At 38.6% G+C, this 27,810-nt stretch overlaps 1 protein-coding gene across 2 annotated transcripts in view; it reads right to left on the bottom strand.

Moving 5' to 3' along the window:
• Nucleotides 1–27,810, bottom strand: part of GAB1 (GRB2 associated binding protein 1) — a 101,011-nt gene that overhangs the window by 7,075 nt on the left and 66,126 nt on the right. For both annotated transcript variants that reach the window (XM_080343642.1, XM_080343643.1), the window contains exons 3-6: nucleotides 22,366–22,579; nucleotides 14,432–15,036; nucleotides 12,193–12,278; nucleotides 11,664–11,967 (exon numbers count right to left, since the gene is read on the bottom strand). In XM_080343642.1, coding sequence (XP_080199768.1) covers nucleotides 11,664–11,967; nucleotides 12,193–12,278; nucleotides 14,432–15,036; nucleotides 22,366–22,579 — 1,209 coding nt within the window. The remainder of the gene's footprint in view (nucleotides 1–11,663; nucleotides 11,968–12,192; nucleotides 12,279–14,431; nucleotides 15,037–22,365; nucleotides 22,580–27,810) is intronic.

Below are 27,810 nucleotides of genomic sequence, written 5' to 3'. Positions count from 1 at the left end.
AACAATAACACGTAATAACCCTAACTCGTCATGAAAGTCTATCTGACAAAGTGTGTAATATTAGAAAAGGCAAGCGCCTTCAAGTGCTACACTGAGAAGCCATATGAAACGTAAATCTTTACAACAAACCTAATGAAAAGTATAAGTCTGATAATGTTTGCAAGTTGCCCTACAGCACAAAATGGAAAAGGGCTGGCAGGGAGTCAGATGTGGGCTGGTACTACCAGCAATGACTGAGAATGCTTGTAAAAAATAAACTTGGCAACAAATCCCAGAAGCTTGCAAATCTGTACCCCAAGGGTTTTGCATATGAAGTGCTCTATTACTGTTATCACTGAAATATTGGAAATAATCAAGTAACAACAAGCAAGGTAAACAGAAAGGTTTTGTACTGTATCTTAACTTCTACACAGTGCTTGTGAGAGACCACGCAAGTAAGGCACAAATTATTTATTTACTACTAGTGCTGTGTAGCGACTTCCTTAAAAAGAAAAGGACACAAAGTGATTTTCACACAGACAGTTCTTCTCTAATTTCAAAATCAGACGCTCCCTCAAATGGCTCAAAGTGCTGATGAAAACACCAAGCAGTTGGGCAATGCTGACCAAAGACCCAGACTGTAAAGTGGTTCAAAAAGCATTTCTGTAAAGCGTGCTGCTGACTGGGGCCAAATCAAAAGCATGACCCAACATGCTGGCATAGTTCATTCTAAGCTGATTTGATATTCCAGAGTACCTTGCCTACCACTCTATGATAAAAGCTTATCTATATAAAAAGGCCAAGATCTTAAAATCAATTGAAGTTCAAATTCAAACACCTTTTATTAAGAACAATTTGATGCTGAATATAATTACCTAATCATATTATAAAACTGTGGAACACAAAGTTAATCTGATTGAAAAGAAATCTGGCCTAATGCAACTCAGTTCAAAATGCCAATCAGCACATTAAGATATGAGCACAGATTGTAAGTATGATGAGAAATCTAGCAGAGGTACCAGGGTTAATGAAATTATTTAACCAGTGTGTACTTTATAACCTCTCTGCACTTACAACCAAACATATAATAGAGAAGATAAGTGCAAGGAACTCCAGGCTATGACTCATTATTTCTACTGCTGTTAATGATGCTATGTGGTCTCGTGCAGCTAACCTTCCCGCACTATGAACGTCCCCATTTGTTCAATGGGAATATTATGCAATAGCCTGCCTCATACTTAATTTAGCACTAATAAACCATCCTGGGACTTTCAGCAGAGCTATATAAATAAGTACAGGTCCCTATGATATTTCTCTTCTGCACTGACAATAACATACAAAATGTTCCAGCATAAAATAAACCTGCTGAGCTTTCACCTCTTGCTTCTGAAAGAGTGTTCAACCTAAATAAATTTGGTGGCAAAACAGCTTATTGCTACCAACCAGCCAGGATAATGCAATTCCTCTGGTTTAATGTGTCACAGAGAATTAAAATGTTTGCACAGGCTTTGGGGTCTTTTTTTTGCCTCTCTACAAAACAAAAAACCAAAAAGGTCTAATCTATGTTGAGGAGATTATACTGTGCAAAAGAAGAGACCAGACAACGGAAAGGGGAGGGGGATCATAATCACAAAACTGAGGTTACTTATTTTTGTTTGTAGTGCAGAATTCCTCCACCCCGTTTCTGCCCATTTAAGAAGATAAAGTAACATGAGCTAGGGCACCGAAAGCCCTCAATAGTATCCCTTACTCCTTTCAAAAGACATTTTTAATACATTAATCAGGCATTCTGAAAGTGCCATTCTTTATCTAAAAATTGGCTGTTCTATCCCTAGCCAGACCTATGAACAGAAATACATATTTTTTAAAAAACTTTATACCTAAAGTATCATGACTGAAATTCCTAGTGCTGCTCCCAAGTAATCTCACTAATTTTCTCTGACAGCGTGTCCTAGTACCTCCAAGAAGAAATGAGCTGAATATAATCTGGAGAAGAAAGTGCCTCATACTTTTTCAGGCTCACATGTCCAAATTTATCTCATCTAATGTTTAGGCACTCGTATAAGACAATGCTTTTAGCTTACACACCTATTCTGGGAAAGATAAGTCTGGGTTAAAAAATATGCAGTTCTTATATATGTATTTAAACTAAAAACAAAATAAACTGTGTTACAACACACTATATAGAAACCTAGCGGGGGGGGCAGTTAAGGCAAGTGAAACCAACCAAACAAGAAGTGAAAATTAGATGTTTTCATTGTTCAGTCATGTCACCACCTGTGAAATGCAAAGGGCTACGGCCAAGAGAGAGAAGCTCAGCTTCTGCACGTTCTATCATTCAAATGCTGTGCAAGGGCACGCTGAGCTGAAAAATCACTAATGAAGTCTATTTTTCTAACAAATGGCTGCTTGTAAAAACTGCCAAGTAGAACAAGTGACTATGGATCTAGTGCTTGAGTGCATTCAGACGGCATGAATTCTGCTCCCGGCATTTCGGTGTGTGTCAATGCTGCCTTTGTCTGAGAAGTCATCAGGAGAAGAGTCCATTTCACATGTCTGATTTTGTTTCAAATAACGATTTAAACTGAAAACCCATTTGCTTTTTCCATCAGGTAATCCATTATCTCTTCTTGTTTTCCATAAAACACTTGGAATATAACTTTTTTTTGGGGGGGGGAGGGAAGGTAGCACTGCAGCAAATTACTTCAGAGTAGGTGGGTCCTAACATTTTTGGTTTCGGGGATGCATGCCACTCATTGAAGAGCCTCATTTTGTTTGCAAGCCTGGAAACACTAGTACTAAACCAGATTTCTGTTAAGAACTCTTCTTTTCCGACTGCCTGCTCACTCCATGGCTTGCTGGCAATGGATTTTACATCAGGAAATTGCAGACGTCCTCACGAAAGTGGCCAATGCTCTATTGAAATAGCAGCTATTCAGGGCTTAAGATCTTAAAGTAAAACTACTAACGTGACAAAGTTTAAGAAACGTGTGATCTGTTAATGTTGTTTCCTGGCCAACGGGACTAATCCTCACGAGACAAGGAGATCAGACGCAGGAATGCCGGAGCAGTGCTTTACTTGGAATAGGAAGGGGAGAGCAAGAGGCGAAAACAGCCACGTAAGTGACCTGCATAAAAAGAAAGTACTTTCAAAGACACCTAACTAACAGCAGCTTCCATTTAAAAAAAAAGAAGGCATCTTTCCCCCCTTTTCTCTGTAGTCAGAAGCAACTGAAATTTGCACTGAGGTCCAAGAATTCCAGCACTCAGAACCTCTGTAGGTTTTTTCCTTAAAAAACAAGGCTGAAGCTCACGGTCTTACTCCCACAGGGTTTATTATTTGGTTTTCAGTTCTGCTGAATAACCTTCCCCTTTCCTTCTCTTCCTCTTCCTCACCCCAGTGAACTTTGATTCCTGAGTACATGGTCTTCAAAATACAAATATCCTGAATTTGCTTTCTCATCTCTGTTTTTATGAAGACTATTTCCTGCCAAGGTACTTCTAATTAGAAACATGTATTTAGTTATACAACATTCATATTCATTTCTATACTAGTACTCAGCAACAAACGGAGATATCAATAGTGTGCTTAGTTCTGGTCAGTGATAACACATGGATGGTGATAACTGCAGCCTCTTCAGGACAGTAAAAGCAAATTGAAATCAACTCATTATTTCAATATTATGAAATACAAAAAGCAGTCATCTAAAAATATGGTCTTCAGTTTTCCTAGACATCTTTAATTTTCTCAGAATAACTTCTCCCAGAGCACTGGTACTCTCAATGCTCCAGAAGTTAAGAATAAATTGGAAAAAAAAATCTGGGGGTTGGACTAGATGAACTTTAAAGGTCTCTTCCAACCCAAAGCATTCTAGGATTCTATGAAAATATCTGATTATAAAGAAGTCCAACTGCATCTGACAGCTAAGGTTCACTGGTATTCATAAAATATTTGCCAAATGCCATAAAAACTATTCCGAGAATACCGAAGCTATTAATCATTCAAATGCTATTTGACTGCTCTAATTTGCAAATAATGCCACATGTCTGTATTTAAAAATCTACCCAAGCATGATGAACTAAAAGCACTCAATAACAAAGATGGTGGCTTAAGACAAAAGTGCAGTGTTCTGATGTTATTGATTAGCAGTTTAAAGCTGCACTAAAATTAATTAAGTCCATGGGATACTACTTGAGATCACTTTCGCTTTTTGTTTGTTTTAAACAAAACAAAAAACTAAAGGAGTTTAACTTGTTCACTGGAAAAATCAAGCCTAATATTAATGTATAAAAACCCAATGGAGTACCATGACAATATGTGTATCAAAAGCTGAGTTTTGCTTGTAACAGCATTAAGCAGTCAAGGAAGAAAAGAAAAATCACATGCAGGGAAGAATAAATAGGGTGTTATTACCCATGTTCCTGCTCTCCGTAGTATCGATGGAGTTCAATACTATCATCTCCACCACTAATATCAGAGCAAGTCTTGCAATTTGTCTTCAGAAAACTCATGTTTAATTTTTTTAAAAACCATGATGTCAGTAACCCACAGTTCCCTTTGCAGCTGTGATGCAGCCAGCCAAACAAAATCTTTACTTGAAATTACTTGTGTTTCAAAGTTTTGTAAGACCAACCACAGCTGCAAGTTAAGGATGGGTGGATTGTAGGAAGGAGCTACATAAATTTCGTTTAAAACTATTAAGTAAAAACTATCCTTGTAGAAGTAATTTAGTACAGCTCTGAAGGAAGCATAATTTTAAGCTAAATGGAAGTTCACAAGGCGGGGGAGGGGAATAAAAAATAAAAATCAATAAATTTGTATTCAGCCTGTGTTAGGAACTCTGAAGAAGCACCAAAATATCCCCCAAAATCTTATTTTTAAAATTCCTAAATGTAATGATCAGGAAGTGTATCCTACAAGCGTAAATGGAAGCATTAAATGCATGGATTTCTTAAAGAAAAAATGAACAGTATTACTGCTCTAAAAAGGCATCATGAAAATTAGTTTCTTTTTCAATAGATCTTCAGTTCTTGCTGCTGATTAAAAATCATCTTTCACAACTTTTCAATGCCTACTTGTCCTAAAGCCTGAGAAAATGAGTGATCTCTTATTTAAGAATATGCAAGAGAACCATGATAATACAGAATGCTGCAGTGTTGCCAACTTCTGATTTAATCATTATTTTTAAAGAAATGCCAGTTCCTGTGGTCACAAATGTCTTAACTGTTTCTCTGAAGTTCTATTTCAGGGTGCTGATGTGGTGCTCCTGCTACACCAGGATGTGCAACATGTTCACAGTGTCCAACTCAGACACTCAAGCATGTAAGTATTTCACAAGGAAACTGTTCACTAGGCTACTTATAACTAATTCTGTGATTAATGAGGGGTCTTTAATTTCCTTAACAACTACCTAATTTGTTTGGTATTTTTACAGCATCATATCGCACTACAACAACGGGTGATTTTGTTGGTCACCCAGAAGCATCACAGCGGGTCCCATGGGGGCCAGAATGTGGCAGATGCTTCCTGCCATGTGAAAGCTCTGCACACAATTACTTCTTCAAATAAGTCCTATGCTCTTAAATAAAGAATAATGGAATTCTCTACAAAGTTAATCTGGATGAGAGATGCTTATAAGTAGTCATAGCAAGATACAGCCACATTTTTTATAAAGAATCTGCATACTTGTGGTTTAACCACACAAATTATGTCTTGTAAGATCTTAAATGAGAAAAATCTATAAGAAAAGCACCCAGATAAAAATGTTAACATTTATAAAACAATCACAAGTCCCAAATCAATGAGAATTCTTCTTCCTCTCCCCTGGTTTCTTTTGGTTGTTTGTTCTCTTGTTTTCAAGGTGCATTTGGGTTTTTTGTTGGCATGAAAAGAAATGCGTGGATCACTAGCGGTCTCTAAATCCTGGTTTACCACTTGCTGGACTGAAAATTACCATGGCCAAGCAGCAGTCAGTCTCTTTTAAATGTAATCATATGGACTCAAGTTGTAAGAAACATCTCAAATGAAATGCTGACGTATTTTTGCTGAAAGATTAGACTTTTGTAAAATAAAATAAAAAAATAATTTTAAAAAAAGGTGAAAATGCACTATGCTTAGCTATTGGTTATTTTTGCCATCAGCAAACTAAGGACTGAACCAAACCCCAAACTAGGACTGAAAATCATCTTTAAAATAAGCTTGAATGTAATTCAACTCTAACAATCTTCGGACAAATGCAATGGCTACAAATGGAGCAAAGTCCAGTATCATTTTGTAGGCAGTGAGGTGGGAATCTGGAGTTCTTTACTCTCTCTGTCAAGAATCTGCTTGGTGATCCTGAGTGCATCGTTCTATCTCAGCTCCCCACAACCCTGCACTGGGATCTGTGCTAAACCAAACTCTCAAAGTGTTTTTAAGTACTATGGATCAAAAACATTACAAAAAAAAGCAGTGCTACACTAAACTTAAATAAATGAGGTTCAACTTCTGATTTCCATTCCATCATGGTCATGAATTGTTAATTCAGCCATATGCCCACTGCTCATACATTTCTTTCCAGAACCTTAAAAAAAATCAACTTTGGCACAGAGACATGCTGCCCCTCGGAAAAGAGAAGTTATGGGTTACAGTATGTCAGGCATTAAATCAAGACTTTGAAGAACTGAATTCAGCCATCTTCAATTCCTTCACTGACTCAACTGGTTGATTCAGATATTGAAAAACTACATTTTGTCAGTCCAGGTGACAAGCCTGTATTTCTTAAGAGCTTTGAACGTTAGAGATGAGATGTATGCACCCCCCAAATGTTATATAAGCTGTAAGGAGTCCTTCTGAACACCTCCTAAACAAGTATTTTTTTAAAAAGAAAAACAAACAACTTCATTTGTAGATGTTTGGTCTTCAAGACTTGCTTTAAAATCACAACCCTGACCTTCCTGCCTCAGAAATAACTCATGGGGCAGCAGGGGCCATTATCAGGCCCAGAGGCCCACAGATGCCCTCCCACCTCTCAAATGCTACCTCCTGACCTACAAAAAGCAATTTACACCTCATCCCTTTTATTTTCAACCATGCACTTTCCTTCATCTCTAACTTACAACATGTTTGTACTGAAGATTGTCTGGATCACAAACCTCTGTCAGGCCTTAAAACTTCCCCTATGGATGGCCAGACATTCCCTACGGCCCAGCAAGGTCTCCATCCTGCTGGCAGCATGGAGACCACAACCCTTCCTACATATTCTGAAGAGCCCCAGGGAAAGTAGGAGGTGGAGCAGAAGACAACCTGGCTGTTCTGTGCTGCCTTAGCTGCCTAGGGAGTCTGCACTGCATTTCAGCACCTTCAATTCTGCTGCTCCTTCCTACATAAATGGTATTTTGAAGAAAGAACGTGTGACTGTCAAAACAAATGTCACAGAATCGCTCTGTGGCAGAACCAGTCAGAGTCTTTTAACAACTCAGAGAATAAGACCTAACTGCATCGTAGGATGGGATATTTCTTCCGCTTGAAGCCTTTTGCTAGCGACAATGCTTCCAATTTAGCATCGCAACTACATGCAACCATGGCAAGCTCAAGCAGCCAAAAAGCAGAAATACAAAATCAAATAGACCATAGTTCTTTATAATAAAATAAATAGCACCTTGAAAAAAAAATACAAAAGAGATTATTTTTGTCATTCAGTTACAGGTGAATGCAGAAAAGCACCTGGCCAAACGCTTTCTATTTTGTTGAAGCAATATATCACTTACCTTTTGGTATGCTTCTCTAAAGAAATAATAAAGCACTTGATTCAAGTAATTGAGGCAGGAAACAAACACCATGTTTTTGTAATTACTTTCAAGACTTCCAGAAAATACTGGAAGCTCATTGCATTTACAGAAGTAACTGTGAGCTAGAAAAATGAAGCTACATGAAAATATAGTGTAATCTCAAGGCTACATATATTTTTTATATATATAGTAGACTTGTTTTTAATTTATTGTTATTTTTTAACCCATTTTCTAAACCAAAGCTATTTTAGAAACGGGTGTAAAAAGACACAGAACACGTCATAGCTCACCCTGGCTGTTCTGATGGGTGGGAAAACTGAAGAGCCTCAGGCTCTCATAGCCAGGGTGCACAAGTGCCCTCTCAGAAGAATGTGCACATACTTGAGTGAATTTTGGACCTATTTATTACCTACATGTAGTTCATCCAAGCTACTGATTTTCCTAACTCAGTCCTCTGTCATACTCACTACTTCCGTGTAACTGTACCTGTTCTTAAAAATTTGAAGAATTTTAAGAATTTAATAATTTATCCAGAGCTTCAGGTGCTTATATCAGACCTATGAAGACATACACATTAGAGTCACTGCTGCTGATAGACAGATTGCCAGATCCTTGCTGCCCAACACATTATTAGAATATTATTAGAAATTATCAGAATTATTAGAAATAGAAGAGATGCCAAGCATAAACATTTGACAAGAAAAAGCAGCACACTCTTCATGTGCTAGTCTCACCGTGTTATTTGTCAAATGCATTTTTAGCACTGAATGTACCAAACTTTCCTGGCCCACGCAGAAACTTTACTGAGGCAGAGCTAATGCTCACATGAAAGGTGATGGTGATATTTCTCAATGACACACACAGCTACCAAAAAGGAATTGCTACTTGGAGACACTGCAAACACTATTTTTTTTTTTTTTTTTCAGCAATCCGTAACAAATAAAAAAAGAGACAGCAGCTTCCTCAGACAGAACACTATATGGCCCTCATATACTTGGAGACCTTATCACCAACACACCTGATCTCTGCAGTAATACCATCTTTTGAGAAGCAGCAGCAGTCTCCAATAGAAATACTTGAACAAATGGCATATTTAAAAAAAGTTTTAAAGGAGCACTGCCCAGGTAACCATTTTAGGTACTGTTTCTTCCCTTCCTACATCTACCCAAGTTTTAATGAACATATCAGCCAACTCGATATTTTCTGTGCACTAATTCGTAGCAGAAAACCATTGTAATGCATTTATATATGCAGAAACAATCTGATAATAGAAGTTGCTCCACGAACTTGAAAGCTGCAAAAGCAACACAGTAGAACATAAGGCACGAACTTGTTTTAGTTATGTAAGGGTACACTAAAACAAGAGTTTTGTCCTGCTTAATTCAAAAGGAACTGCAGTTTTATTTTCCCAAAGGTATTTCTGGAAAGAGTTATTTGCATGGAGAACTCAACGCCTGAAATGGCAACATATTACCATCCTGACGTGTCATTGTATCTGCTCTTTACAACAATGAAAGACTCACTGTAGTATGCATGATAAAATTTGAGTGAGCCAGTATGTGTATGATACTGAGATAAAACCCTCAATCATAAATCAAAATCATCATCATTCCCGGGAGCCCAAGATCTACTACAGTTTTTTTCCAGTCTGAAAGCATTTACTACAGAATATTTACTTCTAGTGAGAGCTTTAAAGTGTTTTTATTTTATTTTTCTAAATTATATTAAATAATCATATTATTTTACAGTGATTATTTTATCTTCTAAAAGTCTACAGAAAAAAAATACAGCCACTCTATACTAATTAAGAGGTACTTTAGTACATCTAAAAATGTGTTCCCTGACGTTAGCTAGGTCTTTCTAGCTGTAAAGCATGTGAGGACGGGAGCAAATGAGGAGCCTGACATGTCACTTTTAGAAAGCAAACCACTAATTCAGTTTCAACAGGAAAGATGCAGGAGCACCGATGTTGCCCCAGCAGACACCTGTGTGACTCCTTGGCATCGCCAACAGCAAAAGTGAGCAGCTTTTCAACACAGGAATTTACTACTTTGGAAGGGCAAACACCTTTATCAGTAAAACACACAAACAGGCCAGTCAGGGAAACTATTTTAAAGCTGTTTAGTGTTTATTTTGAGAATATTTTCCAGTATCAGCTTTCATCAATCTGTCGCTGTCCAGTGTCTCTTAAGAACTAAAGAGAACTGCTGTCTGGTAACATGGAAACAATGAGACACAAGCACAGAGGTCATGAAGAAGGCCATGCTGTGTTTTCTAAAGATGGACGGCCAGAACTAGATGTGGTGCTTCCCATTTCAGACTGATATAATTTCTATCATAACAGTATTATCTGCTTCACTTAATTACAGGCTGGTTTTGCTCAGTGGTACAAATACTAATTTCAAGGTTTAGTTAGTGAATATTTTGGATCATCTGAACATTTGACATTGACTTTTCCCGAAAATGAAGTCAGTCATTCTCAATGTAAATACTAATTTTTCAAGCATATGATTTTCAAAATAGGACTTACTCGAACACAAAATAGTGCAGACAGTTGATCTAATGATTTTTAGCTCCCATTTGTACAAAAAAAGTTAATTATCTTGTCTGAAAAAAGAACTGTGTAGTAGGGAAATCAGTTCCTTAAGCATTTACCTGTATCTGTGACAGGGTGGCTGATAAAACGTTTTAGATTAACTGGAAAGAGATTCTTTATACAAGTATGTCTTATAGACACATCACAGCAGTATCATCTTTGTTTCCTAAGAACACTGGCCACCCTATTTTAAGGAAAAGTAAACCCAGTACGCACCAGATTCAAGACAGGCATTTTTTAGGATAGCTTTGGAGGGGCCCTCTAAATTGGTGGGGGTTTTTTCCAATTCTGTCACTGAAGTTGTTGCAGCTTCCTCAGACTCATAAGAATTATCTTCCACACATTCAGCAGTTTAAAATATTTCCACATAAGGCTATTTTTCCTTTTGCTTTATGATATTGTTTCATCTACCACACTCCATAATGGCAAGGAATTTTTCACCTACTACAGTTTATACAAATTTCAATGTAAGCATGGCACCCAGCTCCTGTGATAAAGCAAACACACCGTAAGGGCTTGCTTGAATTAGTGGTTCCCTCTTCCCATTTGGATCCCAAGGAAAATATATATGGTAACCTCATAACCCATATGTTGAACATCTTCCCGTGACTGCACTACGTGGCCACTAACACTTAAGCACTAAGTAGCCCCAACATCAAGTGATTTTGCTTGCTTTTAGAGACTTAAATGAGGCCCTAACATTAACCTATTTAGTAGCAAACACTCTCTTTAATCTCATTTTTCCTTCACTCCTCAATTTGTAATAATTATTCTACATAAGAATTTATAAGACCACTGCATACTTTCAACAGGACTATAAAGCAGCATGATGTACAACTCATTCTTGTAATAATTAATTTCTAACGATGTTTACATCAAAAGCAAATATCCAAAATATTGAAATAAGTTATTATTAATTTTTACTTCATACAGTGAAAATAGGTACTGATCCTGTACCAAGCATTGTTACGGCTATATATTTGTATTCTACCCAATGCCTTGTGTGCTCTCTCCATCATAATGTGGTTAGCTGTCTTCTATGTATAAGGACTATAACTCGCAATTCTGGGTTATTTTTTCATTAGTATCTACAGCAATAAAATTTAAACCTATGCTTGTATTTGGCATTATTATTGTGATGTTTTAATATGGTGAAAAATAAGCCGTAACTTAAAGGAATTACAGGATATCTCATAGGATAAAAATGATTTCATTAGAATTTCTAAAAATACAATTATTTTCCACCAATCAGAAGAAGGAAAAGCTATGTTGTTTTCTTAAATGATAAAAATCAACTTCTATTGTGCATTTTCCTCACCTTTTCTGTCTGGTTTGAGGTTGCGATCCACTGGCGGTGGCTCACACTCTGCAGCAGGTACTGACCGTCTGGGAGGGGTCTTTGGGCTGGACCTGAAACCCATGTGAGCGGGAGGAGGGACTTGCTTTCCAAACAACGGAAAATCAAAGGTGCCTGGTGTCATTGGTACATAGTTCGTTTCCTGGATGGGTTCAGTGAAGCTGCTGGAATGCTGTCGTGGAGGAGAGTTGGGATTCATTGGGACATAATTTTCATCTAGATCTTCACTTGAAACACTTGCCACTGTCAACATGCTTCTGTTTTTCTAGAATTAACATATATTTCCTTTAACAAAATAAGTTATGCAATCAGCTGTGAATCATAAGAGTTTTTAACCTAATCTACTTAGATTAATATATTCTATTGAAACTGAAAAATAAAAAAATAAAACAAAAAAAAAAATCACTAATACCATACAGTTTTTCACACGGGAACAAAGAACATTCAAGCACTGTCACTGCTGCATCTCATCAGATCAAGTCATACTTACAAAGTGGTTATGGAAGCCCTCCAATGAATTAGATCTGTCATTCAGAAACGTTCGTGGAATATCATAACAGTCTTGAGAACTAATTTCTAAAGAAACAAGAAGAGAAAGCAGCTATTTATCATCCCTGTTCCTGTCACTTGGCACCAGGCACCCAGAGTCTGTTGTTATTTACTGTCTGCTTCTGAGAGCACACAAACACACCTCCTGAAGCTGCGGCCCATAGATTTTATCTATATACTTGACAGGACCGTGTTCACAAACAGACTTTGCACTCATCAGTCACAACTTGAAGCTCTTAGAGTGACATTTTTCCGCAGCAAGAAAATAAAAAGTAATTTTTCCTTTTCAAGAAACATCAAAGTCTTAATTTCAAATAAGCAGACATAAGAATTTATTGTAAGGGTGGACTTTGAGATACTGGGCCCTCAGGAAAAACCTATTCTAAAATAAACAAACAGGAGATGTAATCTATGGTCTGGTAGAGAGGTTTTCTGATGGACCATCCTTCCCTTGGAAAGGGCTGATTCGACAGGATTTAATCCGTTGTGGGAACAGGTGACTCTCAGCTACCCAGGGGCTTCCAGTTTGAGCAAACGGCTACAGAACCCAAGATCTCCCAGGTTTCACGGTCCTTGCTCTTGGCAGTTTGCAATAAGAAGGTCCTCAGCTTTGTGGCTTCTTCTCTGGCGGACAAGGGTGTTTGTGAGACCCCTGGCTCCCAGGCCCTGCTGACCCATGTGGGTGACGGGCTGCCCCAGCCTGCAACAGGCACACTCACCCTCTGATGCCAAGACAGAAACTGTGGCCCAACTCCAGGTTTTAACCCCCTGCATTGCCCTGAAAAAAAAGCTCCAAAGTTCTTTGGGGATTTCCACCTCAGACAAAAAATAAACACCTCCGCTATTAAGCAACCAAATTATATTAGTATTTTCAGAAAGGCTACTTTTCCTTACACTGGCCATCTCAGCTTTAGCGAAGTCCTCACTTATAAACTTAGCAAAACAAGAGAAGGCAAGTGAAGTGAAACAAATGAGGGTCTTCCAGGGTTTTCCTTTGTCATTTCAAAAAACTAATGACCACCACTATTATTATACTTAGCCTACAAAATAAATGACGAGCCGGATAACACTGGGTGACTGCATGATCACATTAATTCTGTAGATTGCCTCCTCTAAAAGCCCAGTCTCTGTCCCCTTCCTGGTTTCAGCCTCTCATCCCATATCTAGCGTAACTCCAAGAACTCTCCTTTAAAATCCCCTCAGACATTGACTAACTAGTTTAAAATCTGACACTTCAAATAACACTGTAATGCTCACCTCCCTCAGGAACCTGAAAGAAATGAAACTTTTAGTCCAAGAGCAGTTAACAAGACTAAAACAACTGCTCTGTGTAACAATAAATATCAGCTTCCCAATCTCTACCTCTCACTGCATTTCTCGAATTTAAATCTGAGAGAATAAGAACAGGGAAAAAAAAACAACCACAGAATCACAAAAAAACCCCCACAACCAGACAGAAAAAAAACCTCAAGGAGCAACAACTTCTTTAAGTAGAAGTAGCTCCAGTAGATTTGCTAGGACCTGAAATACATTCAGCTGCTAAAGGAAAAAACAGTTATTAAAAAAACAAAGCACTAGCACACCCGGAATAGTATGTATAGCTATCACAAGGAGATAAATAAAGTTCAGTGGCAATGATCACCAGATCAGGGTTGATCTCAAAGCTCTGGTTGTACATCAAGTCCCACTGACCTTCATGAAAAACTTTTCAGCTTCTGCAGATTTGGACCACTATATGCTAACCTTACTTTGGTTACTCTGAAAGACTGACAACAGCAGGATTTAACTCGGCTATATGAGCTTATTAGCTAAAACAAACAAAGATTATTAGTTATTAACTGCTGTTTTTCTAAAGACTCATAATTTCATAAACATCTAGGTCTTCAAATATTTTTGGCTAAGACTGAATGCCACAGTGCAATATACATTCCTTACTGATGTTCTGTGCTTTGCTGTTCTGACAGTTTCCTTCAATAATCTTCTCTTATTTCTCTTTCTCACATAATATTTTAAGCATTTTGATCACAGACGGCTTTGCGAAGGGCTATACATGTGTTTTTAAAGGCTACAAATACCCCTCATACCATTCAGCCCATTTGTATCATTCATATCACATCATTCGTATCACAAGATTACATCTTTTTACACAAAAAAATCTGGATAAAACACGGCATACTGACCTTTCCGAAAGATATTCAGATCTACAGTTGAAATGGTATTACTGCGGGAGGGCGGCATTCCTGCCGTAGGGATGCAGTAACTACTATCAGTATCTGAAGCAGTGCGACTAATGCTACATGTTTCCACAGGAGAGCGATCCGCAGCGTGGTGAGGTTTTGGCGGGCGAGGTGGAGGAATATCTGGAATAGTCTCCAGTTTTGAAGTCTGAGACAACGTTCCCTCTGGAAAAGTTCGTGGAATCTGGTAAGTACCTCCAGGTGTTGGGGGAATGTCATAGCTAATGGAGATGTGTCTCATCTGCGCATCTAACGAAGATGTTGCTGATGGGGTATTGAAAACGTGTTGTTCTCCTTCTGCGTCAGTCCCAGACGGAGACGCTGCCTTCGGTAAAACATCCTGGGAGTAACTCCTAGGCAGGTTATAAAGGCCACAGTCTGTCAGCGTCAGTCCGGTACGAGAAGGTGGAGAGTCATAGACACCCTGCTGCTGAAAAAAGCCATTCACAGCATGCTTGCTCGCTGACGGAGCGGGATTTTTGTGGGAGGGCACGTTATCATTGCAGTCTGTTTCAGAACAGCTCGATTTTGCGGCGTCAGCGTGAGATCTACACATGAGATTAAAATGTTGATGAACGTATAAAGAAAAACAAACACTACAAATAATAAACACACCATTTAAAATGTAAGCAACTAAAAAGCCTATCAGTCTCTTCCAATTTATTTTTTTAAATAAAATGCAGAAACTCAATTTTTATATCTATGGTAGTACTTAAGAAACATCCTAAGTAATTACATCCATACAAATCCATGCAGGTGAAACAGATAACAAAAGTGTGGAGCGTTAGCAGCAGCTAAACAATAAGTTGATGTTTCATAAAGCAAGTGATTTCCAGGAAGCCAGTTTGGAGCAAAGTTTGTTTAGGGGCTGGCAGATTTGTTGTTTTTTCTTTTAACCCATGCTGCAAACTAGCTGCACTTCAATGGCACTCCTAAAGGTAAAGATAATACACTCAGTCCTTGGGTGTACAGTACTTGCTAGTTCTAACCACTGCAAAAAAACCAACCCAAAATGGTAAGAGGAAAAAACAGGACTGCTTGTAACACCCTGATCTGCATGCCTAAAGTTAGCTACTGATCACATAAAACTGGTCCAAAATACATAGAGGAGCGAGAAATAACAGATATGAACAGAAAAAGGAGGAAGATAGCATTCTCTCTGGGGAAATTAAAAAAAAAATAAATCCATAGGATGTATGTGCAACAGTGCTTTTGTCCTGAATGCAGTGATGGCAGTACTCTTAGAGAAAACTGCAAAGTAGTTTACCTTTGATTTGTTTGGAAATTACATCTTTTGTAAGAATAGCATTCATTAATGCTGATACTAACCAGCACCTGTAAACTTACATGAAAGTAAACACATTGCAATCTTGCAATCTTGTTTTTTTGGTAAACCTCCCCAGTCACCTTGCTCCAGGCAGAGCATTTATCAGCCTGACCCCTTGCTTAAATGAAAGTGAAGACAGTGGCAAAATACTAACACAGGTGGAGTTAGTGCAGTCCATACACTTTTAGATCCATCATAGCATTATATTTCCTATTTTCATTACCACACTACCATACCATTGTGTTAATTTAAACGTATGTGTGTAAATATCTCAGCATGTGCTTGTATCAATGAATAGCTGCTATACTACTCTTCCTAAGCTCTATTAAGCAACTGGACCATGCAGTTTACAAAATGTTTGAGGAATAAAATACATTAAAATCAGGGCATGAGTATTATAAGAATCATTTTTTTCCTCTTATTTTAAGAGACTCTCTGCCTCAAAGTGATCACAACTAGAATTTATTATTCAAATTTCAATTTGTTCATAAGATCACACAAAACTTTCTTTCTTAAGAGACAGCTGGATTTATCTCCCAGGGTTCTGGTAACTTGAGGAGAAAGGAATCCAGTTTAACTATTCGTTTAGGTTTCCTCTACAGACACTGGAGAAATGGAGACTGCGTGAAACACAATCCGTTCTTCTTGGGTATCCATCTAAACCGGGTGAATCACTCCCAAAGTGCCTCTCTGCCATCTATCAAGGGAATGAGCATGATTAGCTTAGAGCGGACATCTGCAGTCAAGAAAAATGTCATTCACCTAACCAACTGCTTTTTGTTCTGTTGAACAGCAGAGATACAACCTCCCATCAGCCCAAGTGGTTTATAAGAGTTCTTCTCCAGCTTTAATTATATAACCTTTTTTATTAGCTTGGGGGTTTTTTGTTTGTTTGGGGTTTTGTTTTGTTTGTTTTTTCATTAGAAAAAGCATACTAATTTTGTTCTGGTTACAGTTTTAAACATTGATTTAAGTTCTGTCACACTGATAGGGCTTGGTTTCTAGGTGACACTGACCATTCATCTGCATTTACTTCAAGAGACACCCCCAAAGACTAATGTTCTCATTAACTATTTATCCTTGGCACAACGAAGAAAATGAAACTTCATATATTCCTTATGATGCTGACGATTAAAAACCTATCTCTGGTTTGCTAACAGTTTGCTTCCTTTGCCTCAGAGCTTCAAAAATTCACTGCAAAAAATAGATCACACAGGACTGAAGGAACTACATGAGGTTCCAGAGTGCACAATAAGTTCTGACCATACTGGGTGACCAGTACCACTCTGAGCTCAGTCCCAGCTGCAGCCCTTGCTCTTTACTCGAAGGATTCATGCAGAAGTTCCTCACTTTCTAGACATACGCTTCTAGTTCTGTGGTATTCATTCGGACACAAGTCCCAGCAAAAGTCACGTGTGTTTTACAGAAACAAGTATGGCAAGGATTGCGATCTGTGTTTTATATGCTATAAAAATAAAGTGGGCAGTCTAGAGAAGCTGGACACTGACCATCAATTGTAGAACCAAATTATTAGTTCCAGTTCACTAGGATATACTTTAAAATGAATAATAATAATAATAAAAATAAAATTAGAACCCCAAAAACAGGCTTACAAAGCCAGAACAGAAATGCACATAATAAAAAAAGCTACACTCAGTGTTATTTTTCAATTCGCAGCTCATACATAGGATCACTTTTATCCACTTGGCCATGCATCACAGACATTAGGGCACACTATAATGATGCCATGTTATATTTGACTTTAAAGATGCACAACATGCAAGAGTATGTAACCAAAGCTCAAGATGCAACAACGGCACATGTATAATGCAGTGCTTAAGGATTACCCATCATATATAATCAACAAATGTTATCATTTTTAAAATTAGGAGTTTTTTCTGGGTCTGTATGAATGCTGTTGTTTCTTTCTTGACCACAAGCACTTGTGAAAACAGAGGACTTTCAAAAACCATGACCCATGAAGCAGCCAGGCCTGTCATTTGCTTAGCTGATGGCAACAATTGACATTTCTCACTGTAAAAAGGCATTTCTGATTTACATCAAGTTTTTAAAAGTTATCTTTTGGAATCAACTTCTTAGTCTACTGAAATAAGTTTTCAAAATATGAATTCCAAAATCTGATTTTGCGAGACCGAAAGTTTGAAGACAGTCTGAAGCATGGGCCAAGAAAGCTGTTTATGCCAAAATGAAGACAGGGAATTCAGCCTCTGAAGCGTAAATCGTTTTCAGAAGTCAGTATTAACCACTGACTATAAGAAGAACATATACATTGTAAATTTTCAAAATTGTACATTGGATACACACTACCTCAAGGAAATGTAGGTTAGAATGAGAGTTCAGGGACAGACTTCACTCCTGCTTTTTTTTTCTTAAAAAAGAAAGGACTTTAGATGCAGGATGCTTGGTGACTTCTGTATTGGAGAAATTTATCTGAAAACTTTAATTCTTCCCATGCACTTCAGAACAGCTCAGAGAAAATAAAAATAATGAATTGGCTTAAATATTACATTAAGAATTGATTATTAAGATGTTTTAATGTGTTTGCAGTTTGGTGGGGTTTTTTTTTAACACCTCAGTTTAAAATAACATCAAAGTTGGCTATAACACAATGAAAACTCCTCACCCTATTTATAAGCAGAGTATGACTATGATATGGACTGAGTGTTATCACATGTCGGCATCACATAACTGCAAATTATGCTAAGTGGCCAATCTATTCCTTCCTCAGTGCAAAAATGGACACCGCTTTCCATGTGTGAAGAAGAGATACCTGCACAGCCTGCTGTCTGTACAGGTAAGGACTGTAGGATAAGATGCACGGAGCGCAGGTGAGGTCTTGGGGGCAGGGCAAGCCCAACAAAAATGCTGCCTCCACTTGCTAAAAACTACTTGTTGACAGAGACCCAGCAAAAAATGTTTTTAAAGTGTTTTAGCTTGAGGAGCAATCATCTTATTTTTGAATATGCTGTATTCAGTGTGGCTTGACCTACTCATCCTTTCAAGCTGATTCTTTTCCTATCTGCAGGAATCGATATGACCTATTAAACAGATTACTAGGAAAAAAGTGGCAGCAAAACTGCTCTCCCGTGCCAGCAATCCAGGAAAGAAACAGCAAGCATAGTAAAAATGTGGACAGATAAATAAGTGTAGCCAGCTCTATCTTGATTACAGCTATTTCCAGAAAATGGAGGGCCAGAGTCACATAGCTTTTCTATTAAAACTCACAGAACACCATGCAAGACATCTCAAACAAAAAATAGTTTCAGGCAAGTTAATGGCTCTGTGATTAATTGCTCACACGCGTTCCAAGAATGGCTACTGTTCACTCACTGCAGTGGAATCTTTTTACTTTCAAAATCTTCTAATAGCAGGTATTCCTGCCCTTCTTCCGAGAGAAAGGCTGACCCTTGGCTGGTTCACAAACACCGGAAAGATGAGGAAGACAGCATTTAGTATTTCAATACACCTCTCGAATGAGCCAGAACAATAAGAATTTTGGAGAAAGTCTTTGGCTGCATTTTCTTCTTCACGATCCAAATACAAACCTTAAAAATCTCACTAAATGCTGCAGTTGAACAATGCTGTTTCTCAAGTCAGCAGTGATTAGAGCATAAAACTATTTGAGACAAAATACAGCACGATTACTACAGCTGCGAGTGCTGCACCCAATATATTCTCACAACAGTACACGGTGCATTGCATGACACCATAATGAAGCATTTCAAAATTATTTGTTAGTTCTGAAACAACGGAATTCTCTAAAATTTCAAGGAGGCAGCTTGGATAGTACTTCTTTCTCAGTTATCTGCCTCACCTGGAAAAGAACCCAAATGCCTTGAAATAAAGTTCAATGGTTCCCAGATTACCTATGAAGTAATATGCAAACTTAAACCAGAAAATGTTCCCTCTTCGTATCAGCAACTTTGAAGTCTAAAAGGAAAACATCATAGAAATAAACCATCCAACTAACAATACCTTCCTATTTAATTACATCTGTTAAGCTTTGCACTTTAGGGAAAAAAGGTCCTATACAACCTACTTTTTTATACATATGTGTAACACAAATAAACCGTTCCAAGTCTAGAAATTAATAGGAAAATGATGCAGCCATTTATTTTTCCTTCATCTGTAAGGAAGTGCACGGAGTAGTGCGCAGTGCCCTCTAACTAGTCATCTTAGTAACATACTATGCAGATACAAAGCTCCAATTCCATCAGAAAAGGTCTGTATCCTCTATACTCAGGCCCACATCCAGCAGAATACCTACTGGACCAGGCATGAAACATAAGCAGCTTTTTTAGGTGGAACTGAAACTCCAGCATACCTATTATTCTGAATTTTCATTATTACAGCCTTCTTAATAAAAGGACATAGCTATTTACTGAATTTAGTTAAATATAACACACTAATCCCATATAACTTCCAGATAATCACAATGCCAGCGTTTCACTGTCTTCAAATATTCCCCTAAAAACATCATTTATTTAAACAATCTCTATGCTCCCAAATACTTGATTCAGTTCTTTCTCAGCCCCCTCACCATTTGATCTCCATTTGGACCTTCTGCCTTCCCCAACCCCCAAATACCTTCTCTCCTGTGTCACCAGAGTCTTCCTGCAGGAATTCCACAGGCCATTCACAGAGTCTACACTTTGCCCCATTTTGTGCAACCTTTTATGGTCTCCTCAGACTTTACTCCCTCTACTTAACCTACACATCACACAACTGCAGAAGTCGGGTCAGAAAGTCAATTACACATCCTGATCTTGGTCATCCCTAAAAACCACACTTCACATTGAGTTAGAAATCCACACCATGCCTATCCCTCGCTGGAGCAAAAGGGCACTTAAATGAAAAAAATCAAGATTTCTCTGCCAAGCAGTTCTGGAAGAGATACCAAAGTTTTGGATAGTTTTTGGCAGGAACAGTGATATACCTCTCAGGCACTATCAGCTTCTAAACATCACTAAGCAGTGAAACCTTTAACACTGAGAAAGCAGACGCTGAGGGAACTCTGTTTATTTTTTAAGAAAGATTGTAAAGGGTGGATACTTTTCTACCATGTAATCATCAGTAAAGGGAGCAGGAAACTCCTCAGGCACAACAGAGCAAGATAAAAATGCCAAGGGAGCAGAAAGAACATGGCACAGTTAAAACTGGCAGGGCATGAAGGTGTTGATGAAGAAGGCACCACCACTAAAAGGTATGGCCCTAAGGGAGTATGTGAAACACTCATGAAAACACTTTCAAAGGAAGCTTTCCTCAGCCTTCCATGTATTTGTCTGCAATCACAAAAAGAATGTGTCATTTTATTTATTTTTTCTGGAAACACTCCAGCAAATTTTATTTAAATTAGTGCAGAAAAGAGGCTTGCCAGAGAGATTTATAAGGTTCTCCCACAGAATACTCAAGGTTGGAAGCGACCTCCAGAGATTATCTGGTCCAGCTCTTCCAATACCTCTAAGCAATGCTAACTTCAAAGTCAGGTGAAGCTCCTCAGGAGCTTGTCTGGTCAAGTTCATTTATGTTTTCTGGTTTGATTTCTTCTTTTTTTTTAAGTCTTGGAGGACAGAGACTTGATCAAGTCCTCGGGCAGCCTGTGCAAGGGGTGGCCTGGCCACCACGATCCATTCAGAAAGATCACTGTGATATTTCTCAGGTAGTTACCATAAATGTCATATCCTCCTATGCAGAGTTTCTGTACATGGATTCAAGTTGGAAGTAGCAGTTGGAAAAATAAATCAGCGTTTAATTCAGTAGTTGTTCTCAAATTCATTCCTTAAAATTTCCTGCTGTACACTTCTCTGGAGAACTGTAGGTATACAACTTATTCTGTAAGAAATACGGCTAATTTGAGCTTGGTTTTAGATACCTCTTGTTTGGGAAAAAAATCTAAAGTTCAGGATACAGAAATTAAGTGGTTTAAGTTAAGTGTTCTTAGTTATCATAAAATAATTACCTTTTACTCTCACCTGAGAGTCTGAACCATGCTGCTAATAACCAACTACTACCATTTGAGGATTGCTATATTCAATGATGTGATAACCTGGCAGGCGGTAACGAACATAAGCACATTTTACGGAATCTCTTGCACGGAAACTTTAACTGGTAAAACTAGGGCACCAAATACCGGAACGGAGAAAGGTTAAATTTCTCCAGCTTTTTCCAGTCTTAGACTGGACTAAACATACCAGATTGTGGCTAGGGAAAGGGTATCTCCCTGCTCTGTGCCATGCACCACTCCAGGCTGTGACGAAATGCTTGGATCACCACATTTATCTGATGTTTCATATTGGCAATCCCCGTCCTTGCTTTTGAAGAATGCAGTATGGGTCTAGCACTGATCAAACAACTTACTATTGCTAGAAGTTGTTCAAGCATAGAAAGAAAAGAAGCAAAAATTACAAGCAGCTTGCCCCCTGCATACTATGTGCATCCAAATGTTCAATGACTCAGCAATTAAAGTGCTTTTAGCACAAACATTCTTGGCCTGTAATACAAGTGTTACTAAGAAAAAAAAGTCCCTTACCTCGTAGGTTCAGGTTTTTTACTCTGACAGTTTATTAGCAATAGGTAGTCTTGAGGATCTTCTTGACCAGAGGAAGATTCCAGTGGGGGGATGTTAATAAGCTGATAAGGAGGAGGTAGGGAAGATTCTGCTTGCATGGAAGGTGGTGAAGTGTTGATGGGCAAGGGTAACTCGGCAGATGGTTGTAAAGAACTGACTGGTGGCTTCACAGCATCTGCAAACAGAGAGAAAAAGCACTGCAATGAAGAAATAGCCTTAATATGCTACCAAAAAAAATCATTAACACAGGATGAGAAAAGTCAGTTTTATTAATTCAAAATTGTAAAATCAGTGGACATCAGAATATCTGAACATTAACATTTTATTTGGAGTCTTTCAATTTATATACAAATCTTTATAATCTCTTCATATTTTTTTGGACAGTAATCAATTTCTTAAATATGCCTTGGAAACAGAGGTTATGCCTTATTTAATTACTTATTTAACCGGTTCTCTGGTCACAGAAAGAACAAAGATGCTGACAGCTGCAGTAAGACAGCTAAGAACACAAATCTGTTGTTTTAATCTAGAGGAGACAAAGGCCCATAAGGTTATTACTTGAATATGGTAACCTGAGTCAGCACTTGCATGTATTTATTTGTTTTTGACCAAGGTCACTTGAGCATTTGAGATTAGTCACCAGTCAAGAACTGGCCTCTCTCAATACCCAAAAAGCAAGAGGAAAGCCACAGTTTTTGCAACAGAACATCACTTACAACTATAATAACATAGAGGTGTGACAGGTACCCTGCTCCATTAAGCCCCCCTCATGACATACCACAGCCTTCTATTTTAGTGAAATAAACAAGGTAGTTATGGTTTGTTGTTGTTCTTTGGTTTTGGTGGTTTGTTTTATTTTGGTTTTGTTGGGGGGGGGAGGCTGTGTTTGTTTAGTTGTGGAGTTTAAAAAAAAACAAAAAAAACAAAAACAAAACAAAACCCCCAAACTTATCTTTATTATTCTTATCCACTTCCTATTCACCTATATTCTAAAGTAACCTCTTTTTTTCCTCTAAATACAGGCATCCTGACTATTAAATTATCTGGGAGACTGGAAAAATATTGACGCTGTGAAACATTAAAAAATCATTTCACTTTTGCAATGTTTTAATGATACTAAGAATAACATAATTAAGCAAATTGTTCCTCAATTATCAAGGCTCCCTTGTACTTTCAACTCATTGCACATTCCGATTTGCACATCCCAAGAATGGACGCTGATTATTAGCATTGTTTAAATGAACATTATTATTATCCAGAGCAGGCTGCTTCTATTAGGTTTAGAGGCCAGCTATACACTACAAAGTAATTTCATCCAGCTTCTGCTTCCCAGCACCATCCTGGGAAGAACCAGATGAGCAAACCAGAAGGCAGCCCTCCCGCTCCCAGTTCCGTGTGCGCCAGGCACAAGCGATTTAAACGTGGAAATCGGACCAGTAGCACTTGCTTTGAACTCCCATGGCACACCAGCTCCGAAATTAAATCCACCACACCCATGTGGGTGGAAGAAGTCTGGATGTATGAAAATTCCTCAACTCAACCTACCTGAAAAGGTAGGATCATCTAAAAAAAGGGTTTTGTAAAAGGTTGTGCCTGACCCATCCATCCAACTAGTTAGCAGAACAAAGGCAAAACCAGACTGCACCCAGTGATCACACATGCACAAGAGTAAAATGCTTTCTTTACCACATGCTAAAATATTAAAATGTGAGCAATTTTAAGAGAATTTCAAGAGCTTGAAGGAGCACATTTAAGGTACCTACTGATTTAATTCCTCTAATGTCAGGGTTTGATAGCAGGAACAGAGAGGTGTTTGAACAGACCTACCAGGCACGTATCTCTTGCTCCTTCAAAAAAGCTAGAGGGAGAAAGGACAAGTAGCTCTTTGTCTTGTCCCCACCAGAACAGAGGAATGCAAGTAAGTTTGTGCACAAGTAAAAGTGGAGAACAAAGGTTTCCTGCCAGATACACTATCATTTTTTTGGCCATGCTTACAGACAAGATCCTTAAGGGCTTCGGTGTACCACAGTCCCCACCCCTGTTCCTTGTCCTTGACTACACACGACCTTCACATCATCAGATGTGCTTAGTGCCAAGTTCACACAAGGGGAAAGAAAGAAATCAAGCAGGACGTCCCCGCAGCTCCCAGGGGAGACGGGTGTGTCAATCAGACCGCAAGTAGTCAGGAGAGCTCAGCAGGTACGTAGTCAGATGTGCGCCTACGTGAGGCTGGTGCGTTTAAGCAAACCATGCACCAGCGTTCCCAGGAAGAAGAATAACAAGATGCAAGGGTAACTTTCCAGGGGAAAATAAAATCAAGCAGCTTGAAAGAAGACCAATATATCCACTAAGTTTGGAAAAGGAAGGAGTTACTTTTGTGAGCAGGAGTGTGGGGGAAAAGCATGTGTGTGAGAAAAAGAATCATAGAGTCATTTTGGTTGGAAGAGACCCTCAGGATCATCGAGTCCAACCATAACCTAACTTTAGCACTAAACCATGTCCCTAAGAAATTCGTCTAAACGCCTTTTAAACACCTCCAGGGATGGTGACTCCACCACTTCCCTGGGCAGCCTGTTCCAATGCCTGACAACCCTTTCTGGGAAGAATTTTTTTTCCTAATATCCAATCTAAACCTCCCCTGGCACGACTTGAGGCCATTTTCTCTTGTCTTGTCACTTGCTACCTGGGAGAAGAGACCAACACCCTCCATGCTACAGCCTCCTTTCAGGTAGTTGTAGACAGCGATAAGGTCTCCCCTCAGCCTCCTTTTCTCCAGGCTAAACAGCCCCAGTTCCCTCAGCTGCTCCTCATCAGACTTGTGCTCCAGGCCCCTCACCAGCTCCATCACTTCCTCTGCACTCTCCCTAGTATTTCAATGTCCTTCTTATGATGAGGGGCCCAAAACTGAACACAGGATTCAAGATGGGCCTCACCAGTGCCGAGTGCAGTGGCACAATCACTTCTCTAGTCCTGCTGGCCACACTATTCCTGATACAAGGCAGGATGCTGTTGGCCTTTTTGGCCACCTGGGCACACTGCTGGCTCGTGTTCAGCCGGCTGTCAATCAGCACCCCCAGATCCCTAAGAAAAAAGAAGATAAAGGTTGGCTATAACTTGTAGTTGTTGAAAGGCAGCAAGGCAGTGAAGGCCATTAGGCTAAATATACCAGCTCAGCTCTAGTCTCTGAAGGCCAACTCTGATGGTGGCCTGAGCAGAAGCAAGCCAGACCAGTCTGCCGTGCTGCCCCCAGCTTGGGGGCTGTACAGCTCCAGCTGCAACCACAGTCTGTGCTTACCAGCCTCTGACAGACTTCTCTCTGAATTTATCCTACCTCTTTTGAGAACATTTCTATTTCTCACCTCTACTGCATCCTGTGGCAGTGTGTTGCAGTAAAAACCAAAAAAAAAAACCAAAACAAACTTCATTTTAAACCTGCTGCCTGGTAGTTTGACTTGACATCCTTCAGAGAACCAGTGAACAATCGTCTCCCATTCATAGCCCCCATTCCCAACTTTACACAACTTTATCACAGCTTTACCAAGTTGGCACTGCTTACTTTTTCTTATTATCAAAGCCATTTAATTGCAGATCTGGTCTCCCTTCACCCTCACCTTTCCTAGCTCCACTAATGCCTTCCTGAGAAGGGAATCCAGCTATTGCATAAAATGCACACAAGAAAACCCACCTGGGAAAGACTTACTGATTTACAAAGGCACAACAGTAATTAATTCTGTTCCTATTCTAGCCATTTGCCTTTTGATTGTTCCTATTAAAGGTGACACTGCCCAGAAGGCTCATGATCTCTTTTCTGAGCAAGTATTTGGAGCCTGTTAATGTTAATGGATCGTTAAGGACACTCTCCTTGTGACAATCTGCCTCATTTATTTTGACACAGATTTCATTTGAAAAAATCCCCAAATCTTCCTACAGATCTGTTGTGGGGTTTTTTGATTGACTTATATTTGAGGGGATAGAGCACTAAACTATTAAAATACTAACTTTCTGATCTGAAATTCATCCTCATACAGGCATTTTGTACATATTAAATAGTGCAGGCTAATGCCTGATTTAAAGAGCTGCTGAACTCAGTCTAAAGCACTTCACTGCTGGGCTACTTCTTACCTGCTTTATACATCCAAGTTATATCAAAATTGACTATGAAGAAAACAGAAACACGACTTTCATCACTAAGCAAATAAATGCTGTTTGCCTATCTGTACCCTCTCAAACATTTTCTTTACCCTGATAGGAAGGAAAGGCTTTATCCCAGCAGCCTACTGTGATTTCAAAGAGCGCAATCATCAGCTCGCTGTGTTTTGGACGAGCAGATTCGCAGGGAAGCGGTCATCTGCACACCAAAGAGCGTTCCAAGGCGCTCCGTTTGTTCCCAGAGCTCAGACACTCAGACTGCTTTGAAATAACTGGGAGCTGGAAAAACATCCAGAATATTTAACATGCAAATGAGCATAACAAGAATCCCATTTTGGTTTTGTAATTCCTGCACTCAGTACAGCCAGAACAAGCAGCTTTCTCAAAACAGCACAAGAGTTTTATCTTTTCTTACTTTAAGAGTAGTTACAGGCATCACCTTTGCTAAAATTCACACTTTTTTCCTCATAACCATTTTTGTATTTGCATTGCTAATAACACAATCACAAAACTGAGGTAAAGAAAACTTTTTTTTGAACAAGAATAATAAAAGGCTTCCCTGTCTTCCGTCTTAACTATATAAAGCTTCCTTATTCCACATGTTCCTATTTGTGCTTTATGAACAATCTAGAAGATTTGAGTGTGGGAGTTTGCATTTAGGGCTGGTTCTGTTCTGAAGAGACTTTTTGCTGTTGCACTTTGTTGGTTTGTTGATTTTTTTTTTGTTGGGGTTTTATTTTTTGTTGTTGTTTTTGTTGGTTTTTTTTTTGTGTTTTTTTAATGAGAGCAAAAATTACGTTGCTTTCCACCTTATGATATACAGACTCTTAATATTCTAATTATGTAAATACTTTACATGTTCTCAAAGTGAACAAAATGCAGAAACTGCATTACAGCAAGCACTTCTTTCAATGTCAAAATTGCAGTCAAAGTCAGGAAATGCACTATTTGCAGATAATAGGTAGAAAGACTAAAATAGAAAGGGGATTTTCCTATAGTAACAGTGAATCAGCAACAGATAAGCAATCACATGATTCTACTATTCTTCCGAGATGTTTCATTCAATCCATTTACTATCATGCAGATGTTATCATTAAAACAACCAATAGCAAAGAAAATATTGAACAAAAATTTACAGATGCAACAGTGGAAGCCATAATAAAAAAAACCCCTTCACTTTAATCCTTAAAAGGGCTTTTTCTTTTTTTTGTTTTTAATTGAGTCATTGTCTATGCTGCTTAATGCGATGAGATATAT

This window comes from Nesoenas mayeri (assembly GCF_963082525.1).
Source record: "Nesoenas mayeri genome assembly, chromosome: 4".
Taxonomy (NCBI): domain Eukaryota; kingdom Metazoa; phylum Chordata; class Aves; order Columbiformes; family Columbidae; genus Nesoenas; species Nesoenas mayeri.
This window is presented reverse-complemented; position numbering and strand designations above follow the sequence as displayed.